The 21197-nt window shown below is 46.7% G+C and overlaps 2 protein-coding genes across 9 annotated transcripts; both read left to right on the forward strand.

Moving 5' to 3' along the window:
- The first annotated feature begins 505 nt into the window (after positions 1-505).
- LOC123087128 (myosin-binding protein 3) lies at positions 506-6091 on the forward strand. The gene is made up of 4 exons (XM_044509036.1): positions 506-2364; positions 3300-3791; positions 3900-5262; positions 5543-6091. The coding sequence occupies exons 1-3, from the start codon at positions 1524-1526 to the stop codon at positions 5255-5257; spliced, it is 2691 nt and encodes an 896-aa protein (XP_044364971.1). The 5' UTR covers positions 506-1523; the 3' UTR covers positions 5258-5262; positions 5543-6091.
- A 9410-nt stretch (positions 6092-15501) lies between these two features.
- On the forward strand, positions 15502-20793 carry LOC123087129 (DEAD-box ATP-dependent RNA helicase 21). Of its 8 annotated transcripts, XM_044509045.1 has the most exons (4): positions 15502-17863; positions 18129-18197; positions 19741-19799; positions 19877-20248. In XM_044509045.1, the coding sequence occupies exon 1, from the start codon at positions 15594-15596 to the stop codon at positions 17775-17777; it is 2184 nt and encodes a 727-aa protein (XP_044364980.1). In that variant the 5' UTR covers positions 15502-15593; the 3' UTR covers positions 17778-17863; positions 18129-18197; positions 19741-19799; positions 19877-20248. The 8 variants fall into 8 exon arrangements, with proteins under 8 accessions (XP_044364980.1, XP_044364979.1, XP_044364976.1 ...); XM_044509044.1 differs by lacking the exons at positions 19741-19799; positions 19877-20248 and adding an exon at positions 20434-20793; XM_044509041.1 differs by lacking the exons at positions 19741-19799; positions 19877-20248 and adding an exon at positions 20443-20793.
- Positions 20794-21197: the final 404 nt, after the last annotated feature.

Genomic DNA, 21197 nt, shown 5'->3' on the forward strand with positions numbered 1-21197 from the left:
ACATGCTCGAAGGATTTTTTTTTCATCCATTCAAACTTCTTGATAGAATTCTTTTGTGTTTCTGTGCTATCAAACACTCTTGCATCAAAATCCCTATAGTTTCGAATTCCTACCCGATACAAGAGGACATGACACTCTATTCTTGCGTTTCTTTTTTTCTATTCCAGAGGTTTGAGAATCCTACGAATCAAAGAGGACCTCAAGGTTTGGGCAGACATACGCATACACACGGTCGGAGTTTTCTCAAATGTTAAATCGTCCCAGTACCAGAGCAGGTGATGGGGCGACCCTCACCTGTCCACACCCCAACAAGTGGCGTTGGCATCCAGGACAAGAAAAAGAAAAGCAAAATGGAAGATTTCTTTTTTCACTTTGAGCTTGAGCTGGCTTAAAAACTAGTACTAGTACTAGTAGCAGTACCCAGTGCAGGTCAAAGACGCCAAGAAGAATCCCAGAGGTGCCACCACGTTCTTCCCCCTCCAGATCGTCGCAGTACATGTCTCTGATCCGGTCGTCTTCGGCCACGGGATAGATTCATAGATAAACTACTACTCCGTGCTAGCAGGTCCAACCCGCCGTGCCATTCTCCGTCGCGAGTCTGAAACGAAGACGAGCCAGCCGTGCGCCCGACGCGACTGACGGCCAGCAGCGGCATCCGTCTCGCCGTCCGACCGCGACGCCTCCGGAGAAAAGCCGCCAGAATCTACCACCACTGCCACGTTCTACAAACAAGAGCGGAAAATCTGCACGGAGATCTATCCATCTGCCACACGAACCCGCGACGCGGCCAGAGAGGGAGTGATGACACCGCCATCGCTACCGGGAGAGGAGGAGACGAGCTCGCGCAGCGCTGCGCGTCGTCGCCCCCAACGTTCACCACCGATCATTTGCTATACTGATTAATTACGGGCATTATACGCCTTAATGGCGAGGATTTACCAGCATCGCCACTCACCCCAGCCGAGCACCTCTCCTCCTTCCTTTTTATTCGTCTCCCCCTCGATATTCCGCTCGTCTCCTCCGCCTCCGGCCCGTCCGTCCTCTCCACCAAACTCCTCCTCCCTCCTCCTCCGCCCCCCTCCTAGACCCCTCCTCCCTCTTCCTCTGAGAACCGGCGCTCGCGATCCTGTCGGCTGTCGCCATCCTCCGTGTCGACAGATTCCGCCCCGGCGTTCGTTCTTGGCCACCCTCGCTCGCCGCCCCGCCCGGATTCCCGTTCCCGCCGCAATCTGCTGGGGAGTTGTTCTCTTTTGTTCTTTTCCGTTCTTGTTCTTTTCCTCCATGAAACCGGCTCCTCATTCCTCTTCGTCTTCTTCGTGAGTGTGGTTCGGTTGGTTGGTCGGTCGGTCGTTCCACCAGAAATCGCATTGCCCTGTTTCCCGATACTTTTTCCAGTCAAAGAGGAATTTTTGTTGTGCTTTCTTCGGTTCCACGGCGAGTTCTGGCGGCGGGGCCGGCGTGTCCGTCTATCGATCGGTTGCATTCCCTCCGGTCGCCGGGAGACAGAGCCGCGGGGAGATTCGATGGCCTCGGAGCCGGCCGTGGCGTCGGGCGTGTGCGGGAGGAGCGGCCGGGCCGCGCGGCTGCTCGCCCGCGCGCTCCTCGAGTGGATCCTCATCGCGCTGCTCCTCGCCAACGGCGTCTTCTCCTACCTCATCGCCCGCTTCGCCGCCTTCTTCGGCCTGCCGCCGCCCTGCGCGCTCTGCTCCCGCCTCGCCGTCGACAGCCTCTTCGACGCGTCTCGCCCCGGCGCCGAGCCCCTGCGCCGCGTGCTCTGCGACGGGCACGCCGCCGAGGTGTCGCGCCTCGGCTACTGCCGCGCGCACCGCCGCCTCGCCGACGCCGCCGACATGTGCGAGGACTGCGGCGCGGCGGCGCCGTCCGGGAAGGCGCTGCTGTCGTGGATGAGGCGGAGCGAGCTCGGCGAGCGGGACCTCGCCTGCGCCTGCTGCGGCGTCGCGCTCGAGAGCGGCTTCTACTCGCCGCCCTTCCTGCTCCCCACGCCGTCGGCCGCGGCTCACGACCCGGGCCGCGGCTGCGACCAGGACGGCCACGGAGACGTGGTCTTCGTGTCCGAGGACGGCCCTGTGATCGAGCTCTTCGACGAGAAGCCATTGGTGGAGGATGATTCCATCGGTGTCATTTCAGCTCACCGCGCTGGCATTGCCGGCAGCGTTGAGCGACTGGTGCCGCTTGAATCCATCGACTCCTTGGCCGTCGGTGTGCCTGAGCTGTCATCTCACCCCAGTGGTGAAGGGGAGGGAGCAGTTGATCATGTGGCCGTGGAGCAGGACTATGTGGTGCCGGAGAGGAAGGTTAATGCCACCGAGGAGAAATTTTTGGTGGCCTCTGATGCTCAGCACTGTAAGTAATTATTTTTCATTATAAATTTATGAATTTATCCATGCTCTTGCTATAGTAATGACATATCTTTTCAATTGCACATTTATTTACTGTGCCAGCCATGTGCAGTGCATATCTGTTTGTTATGCCAGTGGTTTCAGTGGAGTAGAATAGACAGTACTATTTCTTGCCAATTGTTTCCTGACTATTCTAGATATGATCTTTGAGTGTTCTTACCTAGACTTGTTATGTAAGTCATTTTAGTAAAGTAGAATAGACAGTATTGTTTCTTGCAAATTGTTTTGTGACTATTCTGGAGATGATCTTCCTACCTAGATTTCTTATTTTAGCTGATCCATCCCATGTGATATGCTAGATTTTTAGCATCTGTATTGATGAACCTTTAATGAACTAAAGAATAACTGGAAGTGTCCTTGATAGCATGAAATAGACCTCTTATACACATGCTCTTGCTAATTGCAAGAATAACTGGAAGAATAACCTTATAAGTTCTTTATATCCAATTTATACATGATCTCGCTATAGTAATTACCTATCTTTTCAATTGCTCCACTGCACGTTTATTTACCGTATATCTGTTTGTTATGTAAGTCATTTTACTGAAGTAGAGTAGACAGTATTATTTCTTGCAAATTATTGTGTGACTATTCTGGAGATGGTCTTTAAGTGTTCCTATCTAGACTTCTTATTTTAGGCTTCTAGCTGATCCATTCCATGAGATATGCTAGATTTTAGCATCTGTATTGATGAACCTTTGATGGAACTAAAGAAAAAACGGAAGCGTCCTTGATAGCATGAAATGGACCTCTTAACTAAATAGAAGCGATTCTTGTCAACTAAGGTCCTTTTAGTTGTCAACAATTTTAAGTGCTGATAGTTTTGCTTATTTAACATTAATAAGAGAAAAACATATTGATTTTAAATTTTACACGCAGCTCCTCAGATGAATAATGGATTGAAAGAGATGTCATCATCAGAGGATGAGCAAGTTGAACAGGGCACTGTGGAACATGAATTGTTTTCCATGCCATCTGATACCATGGAGCATGGATTAGTTGTTGACAAATCTGATGGAAATACTGAAGAGGTGCTGGTTCAACAAGCTGGCATAAAGGATGAGTGTGACGCTATGCCAATGGAAGGTGGGCCACATGACGCAGAGGTTTCGAACGAGAACACTGAGGAGAACCAGGTTCAACAAGCTGAGCTGAGTCAGGAATTGGATTCGGTAATGATACATCCCAGGGAGCATGTCGATGAAGAATGTGAAGAGGAGAAAATATCACTGGCCGAGTTGAAACAAGAATTGGACTCCGCGGCACTTGATTCTTGGGAACAAATTACTGAGATTTCAAGTGAGAACATTGAAAACCATGTTGAACAGCCTCAGCTGAACCATTTATCCACTTTTATGGCAGCAGGCGAAGGTAAAATATTAAGACTATAAGAGTTTGTTTCTACCTGTTTACTGCATTTTGGTTGACTTGTTTAATATGATTGGCAATTTTTGAAACAATTCTTATTATTTTGAACAGATGATATTGAAGTTGATCCAACTGAGGATCTTCTACCAAGCTTGCACCAACTTTCTGATGGGCATTCAATAAGTTCAGGCAAATCATCTTCTGACTGCAGTGATGTTGAAGATAAGAGAGTTTCTGATACACCAACTGATATTGAAGATATCAGTTATTTACAGGAATTACCAGACCCTAAAGCAGTGACTGCTGATACGAGGTCTGTTGATTCAAGTGTGGCTAATATGTTCACTGATCTGGAAAGCGTTGAACTGGTGAGTGTTGATCAACTCAAGTCTGCTTTGGGAGCTGCCCACAAGTCATTGAGTACGCTATATGCAGAGCTTGAAAATGAGAGGAGTGCAGCAGCTATAGCTGCTGATGAGACCATGGCAATGATAAATCGCTTGCAAGAACAGAAAGCTGCAATGCAGATGGAGGCGATGCAGTACCAGCGACTTATGGAAGAGCAGTCGGAGTATGATCAAGAAGCACTGCAGAGGCTGAATGATCTAGTTGTAAAGAGAGATAAGGAGAGGCAAGATATGGAGAGGGAGCTCGAACTGTATCGCCACAAGATTCATCTCTATGAGGCGAAGGAGAGGAGGAAAATGTCCAGGCACAAGGCCGATGACCAGAATGGATCATCCTCAGCTTCATCAAGTGCTGAGGACAGTGATGACCTTTCCCAAAGTTTCTATGAGGGCGATGAGTCTGCCCATGGTCTGAATGGAAGCAATGGCAGTAGTCCCACTGATGTTGTTTTACATGAAACTGCTAGTCATATTGTTACACTTGATGGCTCGCTAGCTGACTGTGAGGAAGAGAGGCTTTCCATATTGGATCAGCTGAAAGTGCTAGAGGAGAGGCTTTTCGACCTCGAAGATGAAGAATCTGATAACTTGAAGATGGACAAGCATTTCACAGAAGATAACCATTCAAACGGTGCCTCAAATGGTTTCTCTGATGAGGACGTCACCTTCAAACTTCATGATAGTAGAAAAGGCGTAAGCAATGGAGGAAAGAAGCTCCTCCCTCTGTTTGATGATACTACCATGAGAAATGGGAGTGGCATCCTAACAAAGCAAGTTACCGTCGCAGATCCTTCAGCAGAAGTCATGCTGGAACTTGCCAAGGAGCAAGATAAGCTGGCGATTGCCAGTGAGATCGATCAAGTCCATGAGCGCTTGCAAGCTCTCGAGGCCGACAAGGAGTTCATAAAGCAGTGCGTGAGGTCCTTGAACAGAGGAGGCAAGGGTTTTGTTCTTCTTCAGGAGATCTTGCAGCATCTCCGGGACCTCAGAAGGATCGAGCAGCGTGCAAGGAACAACTCTGGAGAAATCTCGCCCCACTATCTGCATCCTTACACGGATTAATAAAGGTAAAGAAGCGCGCACTTTTGCTTATTGTCTGCTAAATATTGTATTGCACATGGAGTATGGTACAATCATTGTTTCTTTGTTTAGACCATAAGAGGATTAGTTTAGTGCAACTTTCACAAGTTCATTAATTCCATGCTCAATGGATAGACAGTATACCAACACTTTCCGAAAGGAAGCTATGCACTCCACATTCTCTTTGTATACAATGCTTAAATTTTCACCAAACTTTCCCGCCTAACGCGACCACATTCTGGCCTGATTGATTGTTGTTGCTTACAGATAAGCGCCGAGGCCCGCGATCGTGTTTGTCAGCGACAACGCGTCAAGATGGAGATACCAACAATCAGAAAAAGAAAGTTTGCACACCACCGACAGCAACAACAGCGAGTGAAGAGGGAAGTTTGCCGACTAGCTAGCTAGCATAGTCAGGCGAGAAGTTGAGAAGCTGGGCTCTGTCATCTCAGGAGGAGAAGGAGCTCCCCCTTGGGTAGGTTGGGTTCGGCATATCGCCATCGGAATTCGGACGGCGGATCATGCCGCAACCCTGCCTTGTAAGGTTTCTTTGGAGGGCGAGACGGTTGGTGAGCCGCCCACCCCCCCATGAGGTGTGTTTCGTGGCAGAAATCATGGCTTTGCGAGAGAGCTTCCGGGGTCCATGAATTAATTAACGTGGAACAGGCCAGCGCCAGCTCTATAGGATGGATGAATGAACACAAAAAAAGAAAAGAGAGGACATTTTTTAAAATTTTGGCTGGCCTCAGTGGGCTTTTCCGCTGTATAAATCCCAATAGTTTTATGTGAAATGTGAGGCTGGTTTTGGGTGGTGCTTGGCATGATTGTGTGATGAGGAAGGAGCATTGCTGTGGCCTGTGGATGTGGCTCCGGCTTCCCTTACACTTTTCTCCTTTGATTCTGGGTTTGGGTACTGTCTAGTCTACTAACTAGAGCTTCCTTTTTCACCTTTTGATGATGAGATCCATGGGATGGACGCTGAAAGCAACGGGCCTGCGTTGCATGATTGGGTTTAGCTGTCCAGGATCATCATCATGGACGCGGCTCTGCTCACCGAACAATCTGTTGGTTGCGGTGGACCGGACCGGCCTGCACCAGCCCTACCATGTTGGCATGCAACTCTGCACTGCAGTGCATGCATGAACCTTCTGCGCTGTGCAGCGCATCGTATCTTCTTTTCCGGTGGCACTGCTGCGGGCTGGGCACCGGGCAAGAGGAGCCTCTTCTCCCCTTGGATCCATCGAGCGCGTGCCTTGTTTGCCACCGCAATCATCGGATGGTGTTTCGTTAGCGTACAGCCAGCCAGCTCGTTGGCGTCGGATCGGAGGCTGGATGTGTCACCACTCGTACCGTCCCTGTCGATCGAGGGCGGGCCCACGCGTAAGAGGGTGAAACGTCGTGTGCCTGTTTTTTTTCTTTGAGCAATAATATGTAGAAAAACACCGAAATTACAAAACAACTCTTTGTCTAAGAAACTTCCAATCTATACATCTTCGACTATCGCAGTACAAATAACACCAGAGGTAATAAAAATCAGTTTTGCCAAAGCACATCTATGTGTGTGTGCGCCATAAGTATTGCACATCTAAGTCCTGTGTCATTGATCTTACGTCGAGATTCGTGTGGGTATTATTTTTCTTCTTATTTTCTTCTTCTTTACACTTGATTCACTCACTTAGATGTGGTATTGCACATCTAGATGTGCCCTAAAAGTTTACAACTAGGTTAACGACGACTGACGACTACAAGAAAGAAGACATGCCATGCCGCAATCATCAAATAAAACAAAATTTTACTTCGAGGCGTCAAAGCAATGCTATCGGCGTAACGAGCCACCGACGTGCCGTTGTCACCGTTTCGGTACCGAGGTCTTTGATTGCGAAGGGTCGAGCAGGTTCACGAGCTGCGTCCGGTCCAGCTGATGCGAGGGAGACGTGTGCTTTGGGTTCAAGCATGGGGTTGATGGAACAAGCCACAACTCGTTCCTGCCTCCTACTGTACGTGAAGACGTGGAGTAGAGCTGGTTGAGGCTGTTTGATAGCAAAGTATTATATAAATCAAAGTATCAAAAACTACAGTAATTTTGCTTATAGGTGTGAGATACCATAGTTTTATCAAAACAGAGTATTTTGCAGTATTCAGAATACATAGGACCTGTTTGGTTGTTGCCCATAACGCTGTAAATTTTGTTGTTTAGCTGTTATGTTTAAGCACTCAGCAGCTCTATTTTTAAAAAAGAGGTTTGGGTGCAGAGAAAAAACTGCAGTTTGCCCAATACTATAATATTAAAAGCACAATTGTTAGGGGCAACCAAACAGCTTATTATAAATAAAACCGTGGTAATCTCAAAAACTGTAATATTCTCAAAATATTTAGAAAATACTTTGCTATCAAACAGTGCCTGATTGGTTCCGTTTGTTCCCGGCGGGAACGACACGAGGTGAGGCGGTGGAGGTGAAGTTTGAGCGTGACTGCGCCAAGGGCGTGCAACAGTTTAGAGGCTGTCACGGAGTCTGACCGCAGGGATGCAGAGACGCTCTCGGACGAATGACCAGATAAAACCGTCGGTTCGATAGTCCAGATCAACCACAACACACGGTAACAGTGGCGTGTTGAGGATGTAAAGGAAAACTCTTTATGTAAACCGACTGATCTTTGCGTTGCGTAAGTCGCGTCCCAAGCCATCCGATTGAGCTCATCATGCGGTACACACGCTTCTCTGTCCCATGGACCCATCCAAGCCGCCTCAACCTTATCCTTCGATGCGAGCATGTGAGCCGCTCGTCTTCTCAAACTGCTCTGCTCTTTCTCTAGGTGCATGGCAGCGATTGCTGCTTCCCATCCGCACCCACCAGCACTGCCACGCACGATGCTCCAACGCAGCATCCGCCGTTGGAACCGCGCCATCGCCAGCGCCGCGTGCTGCCGTTGCATCCATCGTCCTCGCTGCATCGCAGCATGCGCCGTCGCCGCCGCTGCATCGTAGCAAGCTTTTGCCGTCGCTGCATCGTGTTGTTGCTGCCGTTGCAGCCATGGCCGCCGCGTGTTGTTGCTACATCCGCCATCGTTACCGCGTGCTGTCGTTGCATCCGCTGTCGCCGCCGCTGCATCGCAGCATGCGCCGCCGCGTGCTGTCGCTGGATCCGTCGTTGTCGCCGCGTGCTGCGTAGCAGCATCCGCCGCCGTCGCCGCCGCGTGCTGTCGCTGGATCCGTCGTTGTCGCCGTGTGCTGCGTAGCAGCATCCGCCGCCGTCGCCGCCGCGTGTTGCCGAGGAGCCGGTGCAGCGACGAAGCATCGTCGGGTTTGCTGATGCTGCGATGAAGCATTGCCGAGGCGCCGGAGCAGCGACAAAGCATCGTCGGGTTCGTCGGTGCTCCGATGAAGTATTGCCGAGGCGCCGGAGCTGCGACGAAGCATCGCCGGGTTCGCCGGTGCTGCGATGAAACATATCTGAGGCGCCGGAGCTGCGACGAAGCGTCGTCGGGTTCACCGGTGCTGCGATGAAGCATTGTCAAGGCGCCGGTGCTGCGATGAAACATTGCCGAGGCACCGGAGCTGCGACGAAGCATCCTCGGATTCGCCGGTGCTGCGATGAAGTATTTGTCGAGGCTCCGGTGCTGCGTTGGAGCATCGCCGGGCGGCCAGCCGGCCAGTGTTGCGTCTGTGACCGATGGCGGGGTTGCTGTGACCAGACGAGACTCCGGCAAACAACAGCACTTCATTGCGTGTTGAGGAGGGGGCTGCTGCTTCCAACAACTGAGCACTGCGAGAGAAGAATACGAAGGAAGAAGAGGAAGAAGCGTTGTTGGGAGCCTACGATCTAACGGCCACCTACGTCTAAATCAGACGGCTGCGCAGGGGCTGATCTTTTCTAAGATCAGCCGGCTTACGCCTAGCAGCCGCCGGGTGTAAACGACACTATTGCTAGAGCCTAGCGTGTGAGCAGGTGTGGTATATAGCATTTGCATGCATGCGGAATATCTTGCACTAACAAAAAAAAGTTTGCCTCCTGTAAAAATATATGGTACTCCTTACCATCTACTTTCTCCGTCCCATAATTTAAAACGTTTTTTCGCACTACACTGATATACTCCCTCCGTTCGGAATTACTTGTCTCAGAAATAGATGTATTTAGAACTAAAATACATCTAGATACATCCACTTTTAAGACAAGTAATTCCGAATGGAGGGAGTATTATTTGTCGAAGGGGGTACGTTATTGAAGTATTCTTGATTTTTTCTATTTGCCACCGTGATTTAATACTATGTATGTTCTGTGGAAGTTTCTTAGAACAACATGCTGCCATCAAGCCCATGAGCCGATGGGTCGTGTTGGTTTGTCTTTCAACCTGTCAGTGTCACCCCTAGCTATATCTTCACTGCTGTGTCTTGATTTGCCCATGAGGCCATGACGACAACAACAACAATGTAAGTAGAATGTAGATTGTCTCGTGCATCCATGTGTTGGATTGACGTCCAAGTAACAATATCATTCGTTGAGAAGGAAATAGAGAAACCTTGTTTGTGTCCAACTTAGCATTAGTGTCACGGTTTATGGCTTAGTCCTGGCGAGTTGATCTGATAAAACTCATCATCATGTATACTAGTAGAATGCCCGTGCGTTGCTACGGGCTCTTTGTATATAACAATAGTTCAACATTAGTTGTGTATAATATATACTTTACCCTCATATTAATTATGCTTATGCATCATTGTCGACCTTTTTTGATGTAAAGATCCTCTTTCTCACTCTGTCTCTCATCTCCAACACTCTTCTTTCTCTCTCTCTCTCTCTCTCCATCCATTTCCCTATTGTGCCCTCATCTTCTCCATCCTCTCAAATTCTCTCAATCAGTTTTTTAAGTGTTCGACTATACACAAAATAATATTTTTTCAGTGTAATATTTTCAGGACTAATAGCATCTTCAATAGACGGTCCATATGTAAAAATAACCAACTTTTGAATCTTCTGAGGCAAAAAATATCTCTCCAACAGACGGTCTATATGCAAAAATAAATAAATACATTTCCGCCTCCACGAGATGTAAATTACAACACCCCGCGGTGCAAATTTACATCTCCGGAGTGCCACATGTCGTCCATCGGAATGGGTCTCACCCGATAGCCTCGTTCCTGATGAGATTTATTTGTTATGATTTACACATTAATTTTCTTAAAATCGGTTATTTGTTTCCTAGTTAATGTGATTGAGCGATTTTTCTTAAAATCATTTATTTGTTTTCTAATTGATGTGATTGAGCGATTTAAGGTAATGTTAATTAAATTAGATTTGATCTTTAGAGATTGATCGTGGTTGATTGTACATTACTAAATAATTTGCGCCAGCATGAAAAATTCTGATATGTTCAGATTTCTTTCATTGTGTGAGAGGGTGACGCGAAAATAAACCGTTGAAGTGGGGAGGGGATGAAAAAAATCTACAAAAAAAACCCAGTGAAAGTGGGATGGGACGAAAAACCCCGAAACGGAGACTACCAACTGCTCCATTAGAAGTAAATAAAATAGAATGAAGACCATGAGAAAGAAACCAGATGGAAACCCCGCCAATGCAAAGGAATACTATACATTTTGATTTTAGAAGGAGAAGAAAAAGAAATAAAAAAGATCCATGGAAATCGAGGGTTCTCATCTATTCGACGTCAATAAGGAGAACACCCAAGAGCCAAAGATGAGCGTAGGGGAGATGGATTCAAAGACGTGCTTCCAGTCACGGTGTCTTTGGTACCTAGGGTTGGTAGCTCTAACCAACTAGCACTGTGAAACTGCTTTTTTTCTTTGTAAACTGTTGTTGTTCTATTTGTTAAGTCACCATATAAATATATTGTGCAAATATCCTCCATCATGGGTGTAAGATATTGTTTTGGTGTTGCGAGTGTTGATACATTTTTGATAAATTTGGTCAAAGTTCATAAAGTTTGATTTAAGACTAGACTGATATGAGTAATAATGTCAAATGGAGAGGGCATGCTTTGTGGAAGTTCCTTCTAGAAATATCCCAATTCTCTAGTACCCACCTTTCCCGCCGGATTATTAGTCCGGAGGGACATTTTGGTAAGATCAGGGCACAAGGGGGGTGGCTTTCCTGTTTCAAATTTGCCCCATTAGCGCGCTAGAATCACTTGGCATTAGGTAGTAAATATCCTGTAAGTGCATCTAGTGCCACCCCTAGTTGGTTTTGAAGTATTGACGACAAACCTAGTTGAGGGACTACTGTGTTTGTGAGAATTGCAGGATAATACAGGTAGAAGTCCCTCATTGATTCGGTTTTCCTACCAGAGATGACCCCTAAAAATGTATTAAGACATTGATGTCAAAGGTGGTATATGAAGATATTCACATTGAAGACTATGACAAGAGAAGACATCGCATGAAGGCAAGGTAGCGCTACTGAATCCCCGTCGTACTGAAGCTGCTCCTCTCGCTCTCGATAAAGACAAGGAGGTCATGAAGGAGCTGGAGGGGAAACGTGGGGAGGATGGGCACCAGATAAAAGTCAAAATATGGTTCTTATGGGCGGTTTAAGAAAATACATTCCAATCACAAGAACTACTTTTTTATGGGGTACACTTTCTCTTTGTGGTATTCCACCTCTTGCTTGCTTCTGGTCCAAAGATGAAATCCCCTATGGAGCTCAAAGACTTAGATCTTTCGTAATTCTTTTTCTTCTTTGTTGAGTCATAGGAACCACCGTACTATTAAGTGGGGTTCAAGAGAACCAGTCAGAATGACTGAAGTGATGCTTAACCAAAACCTATGTCTTCGAGTGAAGACTATGAGAGCGAATCTTGTCCAGAGTCGGACAAGTCAGCTTTGCTTGTAGCCCAAGTAAAGTTGCCGTGTGAGTTTGAAATCTGACCGTTGGAACATGTGTCAGTTCCTTAGTGACCCAGAGTCATTTCGGACAAATCAGGTCGGGTTGCCTAGTGGCTATAAATAGCCCATCCCCTACAACCATAAATGGTTGGCTGCTCAGAGTTAGTATACGGCTTTTGTCGTTTGAGAGCAACCCACCTCAAAGCCTTTGAGATAGAATTCCTTGCGAGGATAAAGCCCTAACCATCCAGAGCCAAAGAGAATTAGGCATCACTTAAGTGTTCTTGTCTGTGTGATTTGAAGACTTATTACACTTGAGGACTGTGAATCCTCCAGCCGGTTAGGCGTCGCGTTCCGAGCATCCAAGAGACATTGTGGATCGCCGGTGAACGAAGTCTTTGAAGGTTTGGGAGTCTACCTTGAAAACTTACCAGAGTGATTGGGCGAGGTCTGTGTGACCTTAGCTCAAGGGGAATACGGTGAGGACTGGGTGTCCTGAGCTGCGTGTTCAGGACTGGGTGTCCGAGACTGTGTGTCCTCAAGTTTAAATACCTAGCCGCCCTAACCAGACGTACAGTTGTCACAACAACTGGAACTGGTCCAACAAATCATTGTCTTCAATGTGTCACTGGTTTCATCCTTTCCTTCCCTTTACTTACTGTTGGTCCTTGTGAAGTCATTGTATGATTGCACTATCTTTTATCTTCACTGAGTGACTGCGTGTTCTGTTTGGCTTCATAATATCTTCCTACCTGATCCTTACTACATTGTTGCTATTAGTCATTGTGCTTTTACTCCATTGAATACTTGATTATGGTTTGCCTAGTGTAGTCTACCTTCTGCTGCATGGTAATAGGTTTATTTCTATCGTTCGTCTTCATAACTTCCACGTTTTGAAGACTTTCATAAAAATCGCCTATTCACCCCCCTCCAGTCGATATAACGCACTTTCATATCCCAACAATTAATATCACCTCTCTTGCACGAGTCCCTCCCTCGCGTGCGCACACTTGCCGCACTTGCATCGACCCATGCATGTCATATTGCCTTTCCTGGACTTGTTTATCATACAAATAGAAACCCAACGTTCTTTTTTGAAGTTTTACCAAGATGGAACCATGATTTGGAGAGAAAGGCGCCATTCCCGAGTTTTGCAAAGATGGTGCTAGGGTTTGAATTGTGGAGTACACCATCTCTCGTTATAAGTCTAGCCAGCTTCTTCATATTCTTTCAATGCTCTTCGTTTTCTAAAGCATTGCTTCCTGGAGATCTTAACAAGTTCATGTCAAAGGTGGCCTCGAAGTTGGCAAAGGGGATGGGAGTGGTGGCCGATTGTCCACCACCAACGTAGTAGACAATGTCGTGTACACAATGGAGTCGACCAGCTACATCTCGGTCTTACTTGGCTTGTGTGACATCATAGGCTCATTGGATGGTGGCGGTGGAACTCGTGAGCCAGTTCTAGGCCTTGTTGGGCATGACCCAGTGTAGAGTAGTCGTGTGCGTGCAATAATAGGCATATTTTAGTTATAGATTAATAGTTATAGATTATACATGTGAAAAGGACATCTAAAACCCTAGGTGGGAGGAAGGCCCGCCTCTCCTTGAGAGTGAGTTAAGCGGGTTATTGGCCCATTAACACATACTGTGCCTAGCCAGCCTCTTCATATTCCAAATTTAATAGTTAGGTGCCAGGATTTGAATTTTGGAGTACACCATTTCTCATTATAGGTCTAGCCAGTCTCTTCGTGTTCTTTCAATCCTTTTCTTTTTTCTAAAGCATTGCTTCCCTGCGATCTTAATAAGTTCATGTCAAAAGGTGGCCTTGTGACCCACAAAAGGGTGTGGGAGCGGCGACTGATTGTCCACCGCCAATGTAGTAGATGACATTGTGGTACACAATGAACCTGACCAGCTACTTCTCGGTCTTATCTGGTGTGGGCGCGAGTGGATAGCATTCGGCTTGTGTGACATCATATGCTTATCGGATGGTGGCGGTGGAGCCTATGAGCCAGTTCTAGGGCTTGTTGGACACGAGCGGGTGTTGAGTAGGCGGCGTGCCTGCAACAATAGGCATATTTTAGTCATAAATTTAATATGCCTCTATCATGAGTAGTAGACATATTTTAATTCAAAATTTAATAGTTGTAGATTACAGATGTGAAAAGGACGTCTAAAATCCTAGGCAGGAGGAAGCCTGCCTCTCCTTAAGAGTGACTTAAGTGGGTTAGTGGCCCATTAACACATACATTTTCAAAAAATAAACATTTAACTACATTTTTTAAAACAAAAATATATTCAAGACCAAATTAAATAAAAATATTGAAAATCATTTTCATAGGCCAAGAATAAAAGTCTCGTATTACTGTTGCCATACTCAAAGGAACCGAATGCTACTTGGTAGGGAGATCTTTTACGAACCTGGCGCAAATAACATTTTGCAGACTAATGTGGGCAAATGGGAGGGTCGGGATTTCTTGGCATGGAACTGGAACGCAAATGGAATTTTCTCTGCTAAGTAGGGTATGAATATTTCATAATCAGTACGGACACCAAGGGTGGATATTCATCTAACCTTAAAAACCATAAATGCTGGCTGAAACTATGGAGTGTGAATGCTCCTAAAAAATGAAGATCCATGCTTGGCTTGTCACCCTTTGAAGTGTGGCTGTGGGCGCAGAACTGGCCAGGAGGAAAATAAATTTAATGTGAACTATTATTTGTTTCCATTGGTCATGTATTAAAAATGTTCACGAATAAATCACACACCAAATTTGTGCAATATGTAAAACTATTTGTTGGGACTAGTATATGTGGACATGTTCATTGAAAAAAGATGTTCATTACTATCAATAGTTTTTTGTGTATCTTGAAGAGTAATATGACAATACATTCTAGAACAAATATGCATGTATTTAAAAATAAAAAATGCTCACGACTTCAATAATAAAATGATCGTGTATATTAGAAAAGATCTTCATGTACTCAGCACTAAAATAAAAAACCTTTTAAAATAAAAATAGAATATAAAACACAACAAAATAGAAATAAAAACTACTTCCTTCTCACACTCAACAACGACTGGGTGGCTTCGGCGAGGGAGAGACATCATCAGCGGCGCGCCATCGACCGGTTCAGGACGAAGAACATAACCCGCAGGACTTTGATCTATTTTCAGGCGTATGTACCACCAGTTTGATCAATAAATCCGAAGCCTCTTTCGGATATAGAGAAAAAAAATGGCAAAGTACCTAGTTATTGGGCTGGCCCAATAGCACCACGCTCCAGGCTGATTCCGATCTAATGCGGCCCGGCCCGAATTCCTCTTACGGCCCAAGCTCCACTAGGTCGGTTTTCTCTTTGGAGGAACAGTCAGTCTCGTATGCAACCTGATCTTTTTTTCCCCACCTGTGGGCAAACCCTCCCCCAGCCTGCACGCATCGGCACGGCATCTCCTCGCTCTGCCGCGCCGCCGCCGCCGCCATGAAGCGCTCCTTCGACGCCATGGAGGCGAAGCCGGTGTTCCTCTCCAAGGAGGAGCGCCAGCGCCTCGCGCTCGAGCGCCGCCAGGCGGCCGTCGCCGACCAGCGCCGCTCCGCGCTCGACATCCTCCAGTCGCTCCCGCGGCCCCCTCCGCCGCCTCCCCCGTCCGGCGCCCCCCGAGACTCCTCCTCGTCCCACCGCGACCCCTCCGACCGGGACAGGGGCGACAGGGGGGACAGGGACAGGGACCGGGACCGGGACCGCCGCCGCGACGACGACTCCCGCCGGGACCGAGATCGGGATCGCGACCGCGACCGCGACGAGCCTTCCCGCCGGGACCGGGACCGTGACCGCGACCGGGACAGGGAGCACCGGGACAGGGAGCGCGGGGAGCGGGACAAGGACCGGGAGAAGGACCGGCTGGAGAAGATGGCGGAGAGGGAGCGGGAGAAGGAGCTGGAGGCCATCAAGGAGCAGTACCTGGGGTCCAAGAAGCCCAAGAAGCGGGTCATCAAGCCCTCGGAGAAGTTCCGCTTCTCCTTCGACTGGGAGAACACCGAGGACACCAGCCGCGACATGAACATGCTCTACCAGGCGCCGCACGAGGCCCGCCTGCTCTACGGCCGCGGCTTCCTCGCCGGCATTGACCGGCGCGAGCAGAAGAAGGCGGCCGCCGTGTTTGAGAAGGAGACCCGTGCCGAGCAGCGCCGCAAGTTCGGCGTGGAGGACCGGCCTGAGGATGATGTGGCTGATAAGAAGAAGGCTGCCGCCGCGGAGATGTATGATGCCTTCGACATGCGGGTGGACAGGCACTGGTCTGAGAAGGGCATCGAGGAGATGACGGAGCGGGATTGGCGTATTTTCCGGGAGGACTTCAATATCTCCTACAAGGGGTCTCGCATACCCCGGCCGATGCGCAACTGGCCTGAGAGCAAGCTTGGGACTGAGCTGCTTCGTGCTATTGAGAAGGTTGGGTACAAGAAACCGTCACCGATCCAGATGGCTGCCATTCCACTTGGTCTCCAGCAGCGTGATGTCATTGGTATTGCAGAGACAGGTTCGGGCAAGACTGCCGCTTTTGTGCTTCCTATGCTGTCATACATTACTCGCCTGCCGCCTATAAGCGAGGACAATGAGGCCGAGGGTCCTTATGCTGTTGTCATGGCACCTACTCGTGAGCTTGCTCAACAGATTGAGGAAGAGACGGTGAAGTTTGCAACCTATCTAGGCATTAAAGTCGTTTCCATTGTTGGTGGTCAGTCGATTGAGGAGCAAGGTTTCAAGATCAGACAGGGCTGTGAAGTTGTGATTGCAACGCCTGGTCGGCTTCTTGATTGTCTGGAGAGAAGGTATGCTGTGCTCAACCAGTGCAACTATGTTGTACTTGACGAGGCTGATAGGATGATTGATATGGGATTTGAGCCACAGGTTGTTGGTGTCCTTGATGCCATGCCGTCAAGTAACCTGAAACCTGAGAATGAGGAAGAGGAACTGGATGAGAAGAGGATTTACAGGACAACTTATATGTTCAGTGCCACCATGCCACCTGCTGTTGAGCGCCTTGCTAGGAAGTACCTCCGGAACCCAGTTGTCGTCACAATTGGTACAGCTGGCAAGGCCACAGATCTGATAACTCAAAATGTGATCATGGTGAAGGAGTCAGAGAAGATGTCACGACTCCAGAAGATACTCACAGATCTTGGGGACAAGACGGCCATTGTGTTCTGCAACACAAAGAAGTCAGCAGACAACCGTGCTAAGGATCTGGACAAGGCAGGTTTCCGCGTCACAGCACTGCATGGAGGGAAGTCACAAGATCAGAGGGAGATCAGCCTTGATGGATTTAGGAACCGCAGGTTCAATGTTCTTGTAGCGACTGATGTTGCAGGGCGTGGTATTGATATTCCTGATGTCGCTCATGTTATTAACTATGAGATGCCTAGTTCAGTTGATACATACACACATCGCATCGGAAGAACAGGGCGTGCAGGAAAGAAGGGACTTGCAACTTCATTCTTGACTCTGGATAACACTGATATTTTCTTCGATCTGAAACAGATGCTTACTCAGAGCAATAGTCCCGTCCCTCCAGAACTTGCTAGGCATGAGGCGTCGAAGTTTAAGCCAGGATCGGTTCCTGATAGACCTCCAAGAAGAAATGACACCGTCTATGCATCTCACTGAAGCAATCTGCTGCAGAAGAGGCGGAGATCCTTCTTGGGTACAATTCAGGGCCACCTTCTACTGTGTCGAGATTTAGTACTTATGAGGTACAAACATGATAACAATTGAACCATTATCCTTTCCTGTTTGCAAACCAGCCTTTCTATTTTCTGTAACCTAAGTATATTCGGATATTTCTGTGATGATTCAGAACTGGACCTATGTATCTTATTGTACTGTGGGTGCCATAATGCAACTGTCATGCCCAAACATCGACTGCTTTTGAAGTGTTTTTTGCAGGTTAAACAAACTGAGTTTATTTTTTGTACAGCCAGTTAATTTCTCCAGATTCATTTTCTATCATTTTTGCAGAGGGCAAATGCTCAATCTTGATCTTCATTGTGGAGATTTATGTGGTTCTTTCAACATTAGTCTCAAGAGGTGCCAACTTTCTTATTTTCCTTTTTTGTTATGCACTTCAGTATTCAGTTGTAGAGCTATGTATTTCTTTTTAAGTAAGCTATAATAAAATGAGATTTGAAATGACCGAGCTACCATGTCAAAAAAACATTCCGATTGTGTTAGGTCTCATTATAATTTTATTATACACTTCATTCAAGAATGGATAGAAAGTGCTTTTGTTTGGCTAAACTTCTGAGTTCTAGACAATGATTATGAATGTGCACAGGTGTTGAAGCCTGTTGAATAACTAGCCTTAGATCAATGGCTATGGTAGAAATATAGTCCATTACTTATAGTCATTCTTTGTTGTTTCTATGGATTGAATTTTTTGAGAGAGCACAGCTAGAGTTAAGTGTTTATATGTAGTCATATGAGAGCAGTTAAGATAGTTGATCGTGCTCTGCTCTGTGTTTTGTGTTTGTTGATTGCCACGTTGATAAAATATGTGTCACAATGTGCATGAGGGTAATATCTCGTAAGAGTAATGAATTTTCAGAGAGAATTGGAAGTTCCATCTGATTGAGTTTTGGGTTATGAGCAATTGACCCATTTGGCCATTTCTGTGCTAGTCCTGTACAATCAGTGCATACTGCTGAAACCAAAGAAATTGTGCTAGATAACCTAATCTGTTGTGTGTTTATGATGTAAAATCCCAGATATGTTTTGTGGAAGATCAGATCCTAGGTGTTTGTGGGCTTGTACCAATGATCGGTGATGTGGCCATATACTTTTGATTTAGAAATTGCACACCCACTGTTGCCTGTTAAACAAAAGGTATACTTGCTAATATTTGCAAGTTTTCTTATCTTCAGTGAAGAAATGATGGCATTTTTAAGATATATCCTATTTTTCAACTATAGTCCTTCCACACCATGGGACCCCCAGCTGGAAACCCTGAAACCCCCCAGTCCCTTTCTGTCTCACATTATCACCACATTGTGTGGGCTTCACCTTGCACCCGCACGCCCCATGAGACATGATGATTTTTAATGATTTCAAGGCCATTTTGAGTGAGCAGTAGTTGTCTTGGTAGTCTTAAATAACTCATGTGGAATACTGCTTCTCTTCCAAAATATTTGAAGTACTAGGTTTCTCTAAGTCAAACTTCCTCAAGTTTGACCAAGTTTATAGGAAAAATTATTGATATCCACAAAATCAAATATATATAGTATGAAGTTATATTTATGATTAATTAATTGAAACTAATTTGGCATTGTGGGTGTTGGTATATTTTTCTGTAGACTTGGTCAAACATAAAGAAGTTTGACTTATAAACCTAGAAATTCAAGTATTTTGTAACGGAGTATATATCTCTTAACATAGGAAACGAACAACAGATGGTCATGCTAATGGTATTGAAGAGGACATTTGCAGTGTGCACAGTGGCATAAAAAATGACGTTTGCGGTGGCATAGGCATAATATCAGTGTTTCAGTTGATCCATTTGTTAACAGTTTCAGCTAAAATGTCTTAAAACCATTCTTTTTGATTTTAACTATTGTCAATTATTATTGTAATCTAGAATACGCTTACTCAGATGTTCCGGTGGGAGCATGCTTGTTTTAAAGGTGCTGAACATTTGTAGGTTTGTAAGCTCATTTGAATTTAATCTGCCTTCCCATTATAGTGCTCTAAATATAGTACCTTTTCACGCGTAGGCATCCAATAATCAAATTCTGGGCATGTTGCTGAGGATGTGTGTTCTGCTGTGGATCATTATGGAGGACCCAATCATCAAATGCCTAGCGTATAGGAAGGGATATCAGATGTGTGTGGACTGTGGTGTCTTGGGTAGTTAGTGAAATATGCCAGAGGGGCTGCTCCGATATAGCCAGAATGATGCAGCCCTCAGGGATGGCATGCCACTGAAAGCTCCCTCTGTAAAGAAATATAAGAGATTTACAGAGGGAGTATCTCTTAAAATGCACCAAGCAAATTAAGCAATACAATAACGCTACATAATCAAATGTGATAAGCATTTTGTAACACCCACAAGCTTTGTGCCCTGTTTCTAAGTTACGTTCTGATGATGGAACTGTTGCTGTCTATACCCTTGTACTGTTTCTAACCTGATTTGCTTATTATGTTGTTTCAAACCACCTGGCTGCTTGTTATGTGTTTGAGACTTATTAGAGTTGATTTTGTGTAAATGAATTTGATACTGTGAGTTTGTGGCACACTCAGATGTTGTTTTGTGTTTGTCATAACTTGGAAGGGAAAGCAGGGTGAGCACGACAGCAGCTGCATTTCACATCACCCTAGCATCAGCAACCCCAACTCCTTGTCCGCTTCCATGGATATATTGTGAAGGTTGGCACTGAATTTGACAGAAGCATCTTACTAGGTTGTGGATTTCAAGGGGTGATGTAGTGCAGATTAGCTGAGCAAATTCGGAGGTATGGTGAGTTCTCCGATGAAATTGGCCAGCCCTGTTGAATTCTCTTAACTACTCCAGTTGGTAGTCAGTCCTATCTGTACATGATGTGAAGTCGATCGTGAGTTCCAGTTTGGCTATCTGGAACCTTGGCGTCGTGTAACTTTGATCAACGTCTATCTGGAACCTGGTGTTCTGTCGTGGCATCGATTGTGGGTGTGTACACGTGTGTGCACCATGACACGTGCCTCTGCCGGGGAACAAACGCCTGCCACCATGGCTTGGTTTCTCCCCTTCTTTGGTGCAAACACCGCTCAACGCCAGTACAAAAGCAAACAGCCGCCATGCGGTCACCATTCTGTCATGTGTTATGCAGAGCACCGATCGCCGTTCAGAGCATCGATCCGCCATGGCGAGCACCGTAGTGAACCGCATGACAAGATGCGCGCCAGGGACGTGGGGAAAGTGGCCCGCCGCCGCCGGCGTCGAGCTGCGCACCGCGCCGTGCGGCAAGTTCCAGCGTTACCGCAGATCCTGGCGCTTTGCAGGTTCATTCAGGTTCTGCTGCATGGTGTACTATGCTGCTTCTTCTGCCTCCGGTGTCC

This window comes from Triticum aestivum, chromosome 4A, assembly GCF_018294505.1.
Source record: "Triticum aestivum cultivar Chinese Spring chromosome 4A, IWGSC CS RefSeq v2.1, whole genome shotgun sequence".
Lineage (NCBI taxonomy): Eukaryota > Viridiplantae > Streptophyta > Magnoliopsida > Poales > Poaceae > Triticum > Triticum aestivum.

Bases quoted from the DNA above. Each gene is read 5' to 3' on its own strand.
- LOC123087129 (XM_044509044.1), top strand. From the start codon at position 15,594: ATGAAGCGCTCCTTCGACGCCATGGAGGCGAAGCCGGTGTTCCTCTCC.
- LOC123087128 (XM_044509036.1), top strand. From the start codon at position 1,524: ATGGCCTCGGAGCCGGCCGTGGCGTCGGGCGTGTGCGGGAGGAGCGGC. The intron at 2,365-3,299 runs GTAAGTAATTAT...TTTTACACGCAG, and splicing joins GGCCTCTGATGCTCAGCACT to CTCCTCAGATGAATAATGGA. The intron at 3,792-3,899 runs GTAAAATATTAA...TATTTTGAACAG, and splicing joins TTTTATGGCAGCAGGCGAAG to ATGATATTGAAGTTGATCCA.